Below are 12,575 nucleotides of genomic sequence, written 5' to 3' on the forward strand. Positions count from 1 at the left end.
TAAAAGCGATGCAGAAATTAGATTTAGAGATGGTGAAGTACAAGCCCAGAGCATGGAGGTGCAGCACAGACTGAGAACCTGAGATTTCAGACTGAAGAGAGGGGATAGAAAAAACTCAAAAACTCTGCTTCCATAGCCTGCTTGCTTTAGATGAATTCCTTATAAGTGACACTGTGTAAACATCTTCCAAAGCAAACAGAGTAGGCTGGGCACCATAAATTTAAATACATGTGTGTTCATTTAATTGTCTTTGGGAGTTGTTGACTTGCTTGGTGCACTTAGAGGTAAATACTATTTCAAGAGGAAGCCATTTATCCAGTAAAGTTCAGGAACAGCTTTTCCTTCTAGTTGTTTAGTTTTTGGTAGAGATTTTGCTGCTTTGAAGTACTATGTCAGCTAACACAGTTCGTGACCCAGGTTAAATTGTGGAAGTAAATATGATGAGAATTCAAGATTTGGCTTAACATTTTATCATCAAATGATCACATATTAGCTCCTATATGCTTATGGCACCAGAAAATGATGGGGTTTATATGGGTGGTTTTTGCCAAAGAGTTTAACCTCATTATCTTTGTGCCTGAATGATGAGAAAGGGAAACCAAGTGTAGTTTCAGAGTTGATTTAAGTCTGTCTGCAACTGTGACATTGCTCAAAGAGTTAATGCTGAGCTGCCAATTCCATGTCCTTGCTCCAGTGACACACGTTGGGTAACCACTTGATAAACCAGATTAGTTGATTAATCCAGCTGAAAATTAACCCACCAGAAAATAGGTATATTAATTTTGAGCCTCAAGGTCATCAGTGTGGAGACAGTGTAGCTGGAAATGGGGCAAAAAGCTGCCTTTCTTTTAGTGGTATTCCATGGTATTCCACATTTTAAGGTAATCATGAATTCACAGCTTTGCTAAAACAGGCTCTTCTTCTCTTTTTTTTTTTTTCCCAAATACAGTTGAGTTTGTATACAGTCTGTTCTTGGGAAGCAAAGCATAGCAGCACTTACACCTGCTGGCTTTTTTTCTTCTTCTTCTTTTTTTCTTTTTAGTTTGTTTTTTTTTTTTTTTTAAGATTCTCCACAGATATCTTCCAAGACAGCACAAAAATACCCATTTTTATAGCAGCCTACAAAGTAGAGTCACTGAATGTATTGTGTCCCCGCTGTCACCGAGCAGTTTACAACTGGGAGCAGTTCTTACAACGCATTCTCCACTGAGAGGGGAGTGAGGCCCTGGCGCAGGGTGCCCAGAGAAGCTGTGGCTGCCCCTGGATCCCTGGAAGTGTCCAGGGCTGGGTTGCACAGGGCTTGGAGCACCCTGGGACAGGGGAAGGTATCTTCTTTTATTTGGGAACACCAACAGGAGACCAGACCAGAGCAAATACCAACGAAGCGTGAGAAAAAGTTACCAAAGCACTTTACTTCTTCCTAGGGGAAATAGTATTTGGTTCACAACTTAAGGATAGCTAATTAGACAAGAGCCTAAGTCCTGCCTAAGCAATTCCTTAGAAAAAGAAGAGAACAAAAGAAGTAAATCGCTTTTGTGAAGTGTTTTAGCAGCAGCAAGAACCTCTTGCCCTGACTCAGTTTTTCTCTGTAAAGAGCTTTTTTTATTTTGCTTTTTATTAAAACTTTTTGTTTTTAACACTGTCTCAAGAGCCATCCTACTTCTTTATGCCACCTGAGGTAGCTGAGCTATCAAGGGTATAATACTTATCTCTGAGAGCTTATAAGACCTAGCTTGACGAGAAAAAGCATTACATCTCCATGTGTTTTCTTTAAAAACAGAAAAATACAGTAAGCAGAGCATGAGATCCAAAAGCCAGGCGTGATGTACTTCTTTGCTTTCTCGTGGCAGCCACCAGCTCGGCCCACCTGGAGGATCTGGCTTACCTGGACGAGCAGAGACACGCTCCCCTGCGCACGTCGCTGCGGATGCCGCGGCAGAGCGTGGCCAGCGCCCGGGCACAGCAGGACCTGCGAGGTAGGAGCACAACCTCGGGGCTTCCCCATCCTGGGGGTGTCTGTGTGGGGAAGCCAGGCAGCAGCCACTTCATCCATGTGCCTGTGAAAACCAGAATCTCAGAATGCTGTGGGTTGAAAAGGACCTTAAAGCTCATCCGTTCCCACCCCTGCCATGGCAGGGACACCTTCCACTGTCCCAGGCTGCTCCAAACTCCGTCCAGCCTGGCCTTGGGCACTGCCAGGGATCCAGGGGCAGCCAGAGCTTCTCTGGGGACCATGTCAAACCATGACACTGTGCCAGGGCCTCCCCACCCTCACAGGGAACAATTCCTTGCTAATATCTCATCCAGCCCTGCCCTCTGTCCTGTCCCTTGTCCAAAGTCCCTCTCCTGCTCTCTTGGAGCGTCTTTAGGCACTGAAAGGCTGAAATAAGGTCATCCCAGAGCCTTCTCTTGTCTCTCCTCCAGGATGAATACCCCCGGCTCTCAGCTGGTCTCCTTGGGCTTAATAATTGGATAAGTTATTAAAAATGAGAAATTTTATGGACTACTACTGTTTTGTCTTATTTTTTTCAACCAAGGCCAGGCATTGCAGTTCCCCCTTGCATTCTGCAGTGTGCCAGTGGGGAAGGAGCCCAGTGCAGTGATGGGGCCACCAGCTCAGCCACTGCTTGTAGGGTTGCTCACAATGCCTGTATTCAGACAGCTCTTTGAGTTCTAAAAAGCCTTTTGAAGGGGAAATTTTTGTGGTCCTTTGAGGCAAATTCCACAAACAAGACGTTAGCAATGAGAAGAGGAGCCAGGGCTGACATTTTAGTGTTTTGCTTATTATTCCCAGGCAGCTCTAGCTCGATTTGCTCCATCTCCATGGGATTTCAGCCCACCCTTCAATTTACATCCCTCTTTTAATCTGATCTCAGTCTTCCACCACGTGCTTAAGCTGTCACTGTGACAGGCCTGAGTCTGCAGCAGATCTCCAGGCTAATGCTTCAGCCCCATCATTTTTTGTTGCCCAGATGAGTAGCTCATTATGGGATATTTTCAGGTTGTTTGTGTGCTATGAGACTGGTTTATTCTCCCCTGTGCATAGAAGAGGGGTTTCTTCTGGCCATACCTGAAACATTCCTGTTCTCTAGGAGGTTTTTATGAGCCCACCATCTTAGAGTGAGGAACTGGGGAGCTGGAAGGCTCAGGCTGGGTTTTCACCCAGCATGCTCGACCTGGTACAGCCTGGCTGGACTTTGTACCAAACACAGGAGCCCCCCGAAGAGTGGGTTTGTGGGCTTTGGATGGCAGTCTGCAGTGAAATCCTCCTGGCTGCTGAGGCAGTTCTAGAAGTGCATTAGCAGGCAGTAAGTGAAGAAAGCAAAGTTTGACAGACCAAATTTCCATATGTTCAGAGGCAGCAGCTTGCCAAGGCTGTGTAATTTGCAGTGATTGCATCCAAAACATTCAACTTTATTGTAGGAACAGAATCAAATTGTTTTCCAGACACACTTTTGAAACCCTTGTAGCACTACATATTTTCCTTCTGCGCTTTGTTGTTTTTTTTTTTCCCTTTTTGTGACAGTTGCATGAGAATAGAAGCAGTGTTTCAAATTTTTTAAAGTTTGTTTCTTATCCTACCTGAGGTGCTGTGCAAACCATCACTATTTGGAAATATTTTCATGTCATTGCATATGCAATGGGAGGCCCTTCCCTGAAATGCTGCATTTTGCAGCTATTGCTGTGAAATTGCATCAATCTGGGCTGTTACAAACTGCAACTCTGTTCCAGCTGGAAATCCTGAACTTGTGTTTAATTTTAACATCCCTAGTCTTGGCACTGGGCTGAAATAGTGAAGACATTCATGGCCCTGTACTGGGGGACACATTACAGTCTGTTCCCAGTGTTCAGAAATCCCAGTGAGAGAGACTAAATGGGAGATTGTCTCTACTATGTTTTGTTAAATCAGTTATTTTAAGAAGGGGAGCAATAGAAGAATCCCAACACTAAGAGTGTGACAAGGATTCATCCCAGTGACAGCTTTTTAATAGGATGGGGAAGGCAATTCTTGCTTTTCCCATTTTCATCCCTGGGGATTTGAGGCTTTTCAGGTTGCTGTAACCCAAGGCACAAGCTGATGGCTGTGATGTACTGTGGGTTTTCTTCTCCAGAAAGCAAATGTCAGCAGTGCTACAGGATGGGAAGAACCAAGATTTTTGGGTGAGGTTTGGGATGGAGGAGAGGATAGTTCCAACTCCCCCAGTATATTGTGGATCTGTATATGTAATATGGCAGTGGTATGCTTTCCTTAAGTTGTTTTTGTGATGTTCAAGGGATTTTCCTCACAGTATGTGTTTAATACTGTTGCCTTGTGGGTAAGAAAGTTTCATGTGCTTCTTGGTAACACTAAAAAGTAATTTAGCCTTTTTAGGCACAGAGGCTGCGGGGGGCTAAAAAAGGAACTGGTTTCATCCCAGTGGATGTAGATGTTTAAGATGACACTTGAAAGAATCACAGAATCATAAAGGTTTGAAATGCATCCAGTAAGTTCATCAAATCCAACCATTCCCCCAGCACTGCTTAAGGCCACCACTGAACCACGTCCACAAGTGCCACATCCTTTTAAATCCCTCCAGGGATGGGGATTCCACCACTGCCCTGGGCAGCCTGTGCCAGGACTGAACAGCCGTTTAAGTGAAGAAATTTTCCCTAGTATCCAAAAGTTTCAGTCTAAAGCAAGTAAAGGAAATAAACTCAGACATTTGCTTAGTTTAACATAATACACCCAGATCTGGGTTGCTTGAAGTTTTCAGCAACAGGGAAGAGCCCAGTTGCATATGGTGGGGAGTGTTTCAGTTCAGTATTTTAATTTGTTGCTCAGGCTCTACAGAAGTTGCACAGTATTTCTTCAGCACCAGAACACATGGTCTGTTGGGAAAGTATTTCTTGCTCTTCTTGATAACTTTATGGTGCTTTAAAGCATCATTTTTCATTGTGAAAAGAGAAGATGTTTTAATTGCCAAACACGAATTTCCTGTCAACAATCTGGCTTAATTTACTTATTCCAGAAGAATTGAAATAACTTTGCTCAGATTGAATTAACACTTGCAGGTGCTGAGATTGTTGTGGGCTCATTGGATTGAACAGGTGAACACGCATTGTGTGTCTCTTTGTTCAACCATCAGTCCTGTTTCCCAGGAGGTGCTGTGCAGAGTGCAGCACTCTGCCCAGGGCCTTCAAAGATGGTGGATTTAAGAAGAAAATTAATTTTTCCAGCCACAGTTTTTCCCCACCTCTGAGCTACTCCCCGTAAAATCCTCAATGCCTTTGGTGGAAAATACTGTGGATGAGACAGATGCTTTCACAACAAACCTGTGGGTGACACAGAATTGTGTTTTCACCTTTCATAACGGGGACATTTCTGCGTGAGATACACATCTGTTTCTGAACTCTGCTTTCCCATCTGGCGTGGACGCTGACGTTCTTCCCATGTCTCCCTTTCCAGTGCGCTTCGCGCCCTATAGACCCCCTGACATCTCCCTGAAGCCGCTGCTCTTCGAGGTGCCCAGCATCACCACCGAGTCCGTGTTCGTGGGCCGGGACTGGGTGTTCCATGAGATCGACGCGCAGCTGCAGAGCTCCAACGCCAGCGTCAACCACGGCGTGGTCATCGTCGGGAACATCGGCTTCGGCAAAACCGCCATCATCTCCAGGCTGGTCGCGCTCAGCTGCCACGGCACGAGGATGAGGCAGATTGCTTCAGATAGCCCCCACGCCTCTCCAAAACGTAAGGACAGCAGCACGTGGGTCTCCAAAACTCAGCTTTTAGAGTGGTCTTGGCTGAAATAACCCCAGTTCTCTTCAGGCCCAAGGAGTCAGCTTAGTCTTTGTTGTCAAGTAAAGGAAGGATTGAGAAATGTGTCATTGAAGCCCTGAATGACTTAGGTTGGAAAGGACTTTAAAGATTATCTCATTCCAACTCCCTGCCACAGGCAGAGGCACCTTCCAATATCCCAGGTTGCTCCAAGCCTCATCCAACCTGGCCTTGGATACTTCCAGAGATGGGGCAGGCAAAGCTTCCCTGGGCAGCCTGTGCCAGGGCCTCCCCACCCTCACAGGGAACAGTTTCCTCCAAATACCTAATTTAAATTCTTCCTAATCTAAATCTGCCTTTCTTCATCTTGAGGCCATTCCCTCTTGTCCTATGCCCTTGTGTAAAGTCCCTCTTCAGCTCTCTTGGAGTCTCTCTAGGTACTGCCACAGGCAGCTTTTATACTGCTCCTGTTCCAAAGCTGCTTTTTGAAGAGTCAGAGCAGTCTGTCTCTGACTTGTCTGGCTTAGAAACATCACAGACTTTCTCTGGCTGGGAAGACTCCAATTTTAGAATCATAGAATCACAGAATGGTTTGGGTTTGAAGGGACCTTTAAAGGTCATGTAGTCCAATCCCCCTGCTTATGACATCTCCAGCCAGGTCAGGCAGCTAGTGTTCTATGATTATGAATCCTTGCCTATGCATTCTTCTTCCCATACAGATTGTTTATCTGATTGAATCGTGGTGTAAATACTCCATGCAGGTCACAAGCCCCTGTAGGCTCAGGACCCAAAATTGCTCTGGTCCCATCCAATTCCCATCCGTAGGCACTGGCAGGTTTGCAGGTAGAGATGACAACATTTTAAAATCACTCAGCTGTCAGTGAGTGAGTAAGACAGGACTGAAAATACTGAGTTAGGTACCTGAAGGTATCCGTAAGGATGTAGGTCACTGTATCTCAGTGAAGCTGCAGTTAAATCTGTTTACTGGAAATGCTGTGCTCTTGCCCTATCAGAAGAGCTGAAATGTCACCGGGGTTGGCATGTTGAACACTGACACTTGTCAGAGCTAAATAAACAATGTGTAGTGAAAGGCAGGGCTTGTTTCTATATTTTAACTGCAGCTCTGCAGTGCACCAGCAGACTGTCCCCAGTCTCCTTAGGATGATGGTGGACATAAAAGATACGGCTGTGCTGAACTCCTTCTGAACCAAAAGCTGGATTTCTCACATGGGGTGCCTTGCACCCTTTGTCCACAGGTGATGAAGATCCTTGGTCCCACCTAACACATTGTTAGTTCACTCTGGTGTGTCCATGGAGTTGAAAGCTGAATGATTCCTCAGTGTTAGTTGTTAGGATGGAAACCTTCAGAATCAGTAATTAATTAGACTTGATTTCCTAAAGAGATCACAAGTCTAGCTAGAGAAGATAATAATTATTCTGCAAGATCCTTGCAGGTCCCTTCCAATTCAGGATAATCTATGATTTATCTCTGATTTTGTGATAAGTTTCTGTGTCATTTCTTTTTCCACATGCTGAAAAAAAATCTATTATGCTTATTAAATCTATGCTAATTAATACATGGTAATCAGGTGGTCTGACTCTGCTACGGCAGTTGTGCAATCAGCTAATTAAACTGGCTTCAATACAGCCTCATACTTCTAATTCCTCTCAGAAAATTAATACAGGTGACAGTGGTGTTATGCTCAGAATAAAGAACGTGCCTCATTCTAACACGTTCAGGGTTTAATTGTGGAGGCAGCATTCTCCTCTGTTGTTTGCCATTAAATGGGTCATTGTTTGCATGATTATTTCCAGTCAAGCTCAGGGATGCACTGCAGCAATCCAGACAGGAGAATCCTCTGCCAGCACAGACTGCACTTCAGAGTGGTGTTGTTCTTAAAATAATCAATAATTAGACATCACCAAGTGCTGCATGTTGTGGTGTCATTCAAAAACCCTCCATATGAGTGCTTTGAAAATAAAAATAGTTTATGAAAATAAAATTATGAAAATAAATTATGAAAAATTACGAAAATAAAAATAGTTTGGGAATGTTACCCGCAAAGGCCAGGTGGATGAGCTTCTGTAGCAATCTGCTGGTAAAGCCAATTTCTGCTTTACCAGGCAAAAGAAGCAGCTAAAATGCACTAGGACACAGTTAAACTTGCCAGAGATGATTTCAGGATAATTTATTGTTTGCTTGCAAACCTTTTCCAGATCCTTGTGCTGCTCCTGCTCCTCTCCCCCTGATTAAATTAATGGGCTTCAGATGGCAGTATTAGCTGGGGCTCTTCGTTTATTTATGTTAGAAAATAGGCCTGTAATTCAGAAAAATTGGCTGTGTGTGCTGAAGGAGGACTTGGAACCAAATTAACCAGCGATTGTTCATAACAAGGGAAGGTCTGTTGGCAGAAGTGGAGAGCAGGAGAGCTCTGTACTCAAATCCACCAAACCTGAAGGCAGACCCTGCCGGAGGGCCCAGTTCGCTCCATTATTGTCATTATTTTGAAGTCAGTAAAATTACAGTGGGGAAGATGACCAAGACAAGCTAAAGGCTTTTCCTTAGCGGTCCTTTTCCTGCTTCCAAAAGAAGCTCCTTGAGAAGCCTGGAAATCCCTGAAATCCCAACCGGAGTATTTGCGGGAAGCGTTTTAACTGCCGCGCGGAGGAAGCAGCAGCCGCCTGGTTTTTAATAATAACGTCCGTGCTTGTCCTCACCTCTTTCCTTGGGCAGATGTGGACGCCAACCGAGAGCTGCCCTTGGCGCAGCCGCCTTCTGCGCACGCGTCCATCGCGAGCGGGAGCTGCCCGGGCACGCCCGAGATGCGCCGGCGCCAGGAGGAGGCCATGCGGAGATTGGCCTCGCAGGTACGCAACGCCCAGCCCGGGGCTGGCTGCTCCTGGGGGAAAGGGCAGCTCTAGTGGGACTCCTTGGAGCTTCTCCTGCTTGGCGTCACTTGGGAAAAATCCGTGCGTTCCAATGCTCACTTGGGGAGCCGAGAGAGAGAGAGAGACTTCTGGAAGGAGTTTTAGTACCCGGGAAGGTTATTTCTCTAAAATGGAACTCCCTCTACATCAAATGCACTTCCCTGTTACTCTGAGGGTTTGTCTTTCACAGCCACCCTGCTTTCTCATTATAAATGTTGGGATATGACACAGTTGTTGAAATAATTGTGGTTTTTTTTCAGCACTGACAACAAAATTGCACAGTGTTTGAGCAGTGTTTTGTTTGAAAAGGGTAGGTACTGTACTTGGGGAAGGCACAAGATGAGTGTTAATGCTGTGTGTGCACTTGGGAGGAATTTTTTGGAAAATTCTCCAAAGTAGACCATAGCCTTTGGAACAATACACAAATTACTTGCTGTTTTGGCAGGAATGGTTTGTATGGAACATATGGAACACTGTCACTTATGTACATAAGATTTACAGCTTGAATTTTATTGTATTACTGAGATTTAACCCTAATTCTGTGGTGGTGGGAAGGTGCCATTCTGTTGCTTTGAAATCCAAGGAGTTTGCTCTTGCTCCTCCTCCACCTTTTGGGAGGATGGGAGCAAGTAATGCTTTCCCATCACCTGCTCCCACTTTGGAGAGGAAAACGGCAAGAAAAGTCTGTTCTAAGTTATTACCAGGATGTGTTTTGCTTGGCTTTTTGTGCCAGATACTGTCTTGTCCTGCACACAGATGGCCAGACAGGTAGCATGTGCTGCATAAACAAATACTAAGATTTGATACTCTCCTCTTCCACATGGAGTTCTTGAAAGGAATGCAATGCCCAAGTCTGGTTTTGTTCAGGTTGCATTAGTCATTGTATTCCTTGCAAATCTGAAGCTCTGCAGACTACCAGAAAGGGCAGTAAAGTGTGCTATCTCTGCTTAAAATACCTCATCTATCACTTCCCCTGAGTGCTTAAGTCATCCTGCTGGGTATGTAATTGATAAATGGAAGCTGTTTAGCTTCAGTTTCCTCCTGGAAAAGGTAAGGAATATGGCTCTTTCAAACTCTCTGTCACATCCATGGCATAGATTGCTCACTGAAGCTTCTTTGGTATCTCTGATCACTGGAGAAAGAGCTAAAACAATCCTTACAGCCAAAATTAAAGTAAAAATAGGTTGTTGTGCCTTGGCTGCAGACTCTTTAGGAAGGGTTTTAAGGTCCTTCGGTCTATCTGGATGGAACAGTATTTCTTGGATGTGTGTGTTTTATAGTTGTGTTTACACTGAAGTCAGAATTGAAGCACAGAAGAAAGTGTTGACAGTGATGGACAACCACAATTGTCAGGGTTATTTTAGGAGCTAGATGAACCATATGTGAGGAGCTGGATAAAGCTGTGTGCAGATGTTCCAACTCTGCCTGCACTGAGCAGAGCAGAATGTTCTCAGATGGGGCTGTGGTCCCTGTGCTGGAGAAATGCAGATCGTTACAAAAGCAGATTAATAATATACAAACAGTCTTTGGTAATGGCTGGTGCAGGCTCCAGAATGCTGGTGGGAAGCTCGTTGTCCTCTCACCCACTCCCCTTCCCTCTGAAAATGTCACTTATCCCAGTATTCAGAAGTTGTGTATCTATGATGACAGAAATGAAAGGTGAGCAAACAGTTGCTGTTCCTCCTCTGGATTACTCAGGGTTGTACTTTTATGCCTGGTTTTTGTACAGTGAATTCTTGGGGGCAAAGTTTGCATTTAGCTCTTAATGTCAGAGATGAACAAATCATTAATTTTAGAAATAAGTAACTGCTGACTGGCAAGCAGGAGCTCGACTCAGTCCTGCCATGCTGACCTTTCCTTTTCCCTGAAGGTTTATCCTTTACTCACAGAGGATTTTTAATGGACTGGCTACCCAGTTTTAACTAACCCATTGAACAGCTTTATTCTTTGGGTTTCTGGATGCTGTGTGGTGGCTTGTGGTTGCAGCACTTAAACAAATGGACCTGAAACCCAGCTCAGCTGCACTAATGGGTTGTACCCTGTGCAGAGCAGCTGGTGGAGGAGCTGCACATCCATTGCATTAATTCATTTTTCTGATGCTGAATACAGCTGGTGGCTCCAGAGGCTCTTCTCCCCATCCTCCAAGCCATATCCAAAGCATCACTAACATTGCTGCAGGCATATAAAAAGAGAGTGCTCCTACCTTACACAGAGGTGGAGGGATGCTTTGATGCCCTGGGCCACTAATGAGTTTCAGAAAGCATTTACCAGTGTACTCAGCTATGTAAAGGTAATGAATATTCCCAATAAACCGGGTCACCACGTGCCACATACTGGGTCACAGTCACATGCAGTGCTAATGGCCATTTCCATTATCACAGCCAGCATTGTGCCTGGCATGTGGCCTAGTGGCAGGTCAGTGTTACACTGCATTTATTTGAAGCTATTTTGTATGGGTCAAAAAAAAAAAATCTTGTTAAAGGTTAAAATACAATGCTGAAGCCCTTTAAGAGCACTGGAGGAAGTGGGGTGTTGCTGTGAGCTCAGGGGTCTGGGAGGTTTGTCCAAGAGGGGCTGGCTGTCCTTGCACGACAGGCTTCCAGAAGGAAGCCCAGACTAACCGCGGAGGAGGTGTGATGGCAAAGGAATGCTGCCTAAATGGAGTAGATTCCGTTTCAGAAGCATTGCTGGAGAATTGCATAAAATTGGCCTGTGCTAGTAATTAAAAATAACTTCTTTCCCTTGAGACATCTCCAGACCCTCCCTCTCCTTTGATGTTCATGCTGTCCCTCCAGCCTTTCCTGTTACTGTCATCTTCTCCCTCTCCTGCCATGTCACTTGTTCCCCTTCTCTTTTCTTTCCCTCCCTCACAGTTCAGTCCCTTCTCACCCTCTGTACTTGATGACTGATACACAATCTATTTGTGTCTCATTTTTTCCCTCTCCTTTGCCCTCTCACCCTCGTCCTCTTGCTCCATTCATGTGGCTCTTGCCCGCTCATCCACCAGCATTTTCCATTATCCTCAGAATAGCTGTTTTGCTTTTAACATCCTTCATCCAGCAACTGTTTCTCTGGGACAGCAGGAAGGTAAAGGTTACGTGAGGCTGAATGAAGGCAGAATTGGGAAGTGATTGTGGCAAAAAGGGAGAGTAAGAATGACTGGTGTTGGAAGGGTTGGGAGAAGAGACTCCTGAAGACCTACTGGGTTAAACACTTAGAGAGAATACAAATAATGTCTTTGTCATTCTGCTTTGGCAGTTACAAAGATGAAGTTTATGTCATTTCAGAGTAAATGAGCAGGTACTTTGAGCACTGAACTGGATATAGGTGCTACTTTTCCCATCCTTTGTTGTAACCCACTTCTTGCTTTAGGGCTGCTTAAAGGTCTTGTGTGCTTTGCAATCCAGTGGTTTGAATTTAGTCAAACTTTAAAACAAGGAAATCATTTAGCAAACCTGATAGCTGAAAAAAAGGTTTAAAAGTTTTGGAAGTCTAATTTAGTGTTTATAGCATTTAGTGCAATGGGATGACAAAATTCAAATTGAAACTACGGTTAGAAAAATTATGTCTTAAATTGTATCAGACACAAATAGCAATTTGCTGAACACAACATCCAGGCATGCCCATACTTTCGAAACCACATGATGTTCACTGGTGATTTCATTTCTTGTAATAGTTTCTAGACAAAATTAAATCTTTAACTCAAGGATTTGTTTATGATAAGGCATGGTTGGAACTTGTTCAAACATTATTTTAAGGCAAAATAGTTAGATCTGTGGCAAATGAAGCTTTTATTGAGAGACAGCACACCTTTTCCAGTGAAAAGTTAAATTTCTAGGGTATGCAAGGGGTTTTTTATGTTTTTTTTTTTGGCTTATCTAGTCAACAAAAA

The 12,575-nt window shown here is 44.3% G+C and overlaps 1 protein-coding gene across 9 annotated transcripts in view; it reads left to right on the forward strand.

The window, feature by feature from the left end:
* Positions 1-12,575, forward strand: part of TANC2 (tetratricopeptide repeat, ankyrin repeat and coiled-coil containing 2) — a 136,366-nt gene that overhangs the window by 74,153 nt on the left and 49,638 nt on the right. For all 9 annotated transcript variants that reach the window (XM_068211811.1, XM_068211813.1, XM_068211818.1 and 6 more), the window contains 3 exons: positions 1,851-1,976; positions 5,447-5,728; positions 8,490-8,623. In XM_068211811.1, the coding sequence (XP_068067912.1) occupies positions 1,851-1,976; positions 5,447-5,728; positions 8,490-8,623 (542 nt within the window). The remainder of the gene's footprint in view (positions 1-1,850; positions 1,977-5,446; positions 5,729-8,489; positions 8,624-12,575) is intronic.

The sequence above is a fragment of the Anomalospiza imberbis genome, chromosome 22, assembly GCF_031753505.1.
Source record: "Anomalospiza imberbis isolate Cuckoo-Finch-1a 21T00152 chromosome 22, ASM3175350v1, whole genome shotgun sequence".
NCBI classification, from domain to species: domain Eukaryota; kingdom Metazoa; phylum Chordata; class Aves; order Passeriformes; family Viduidae; genus Anomalospiza; species Anomalospiza imberbis.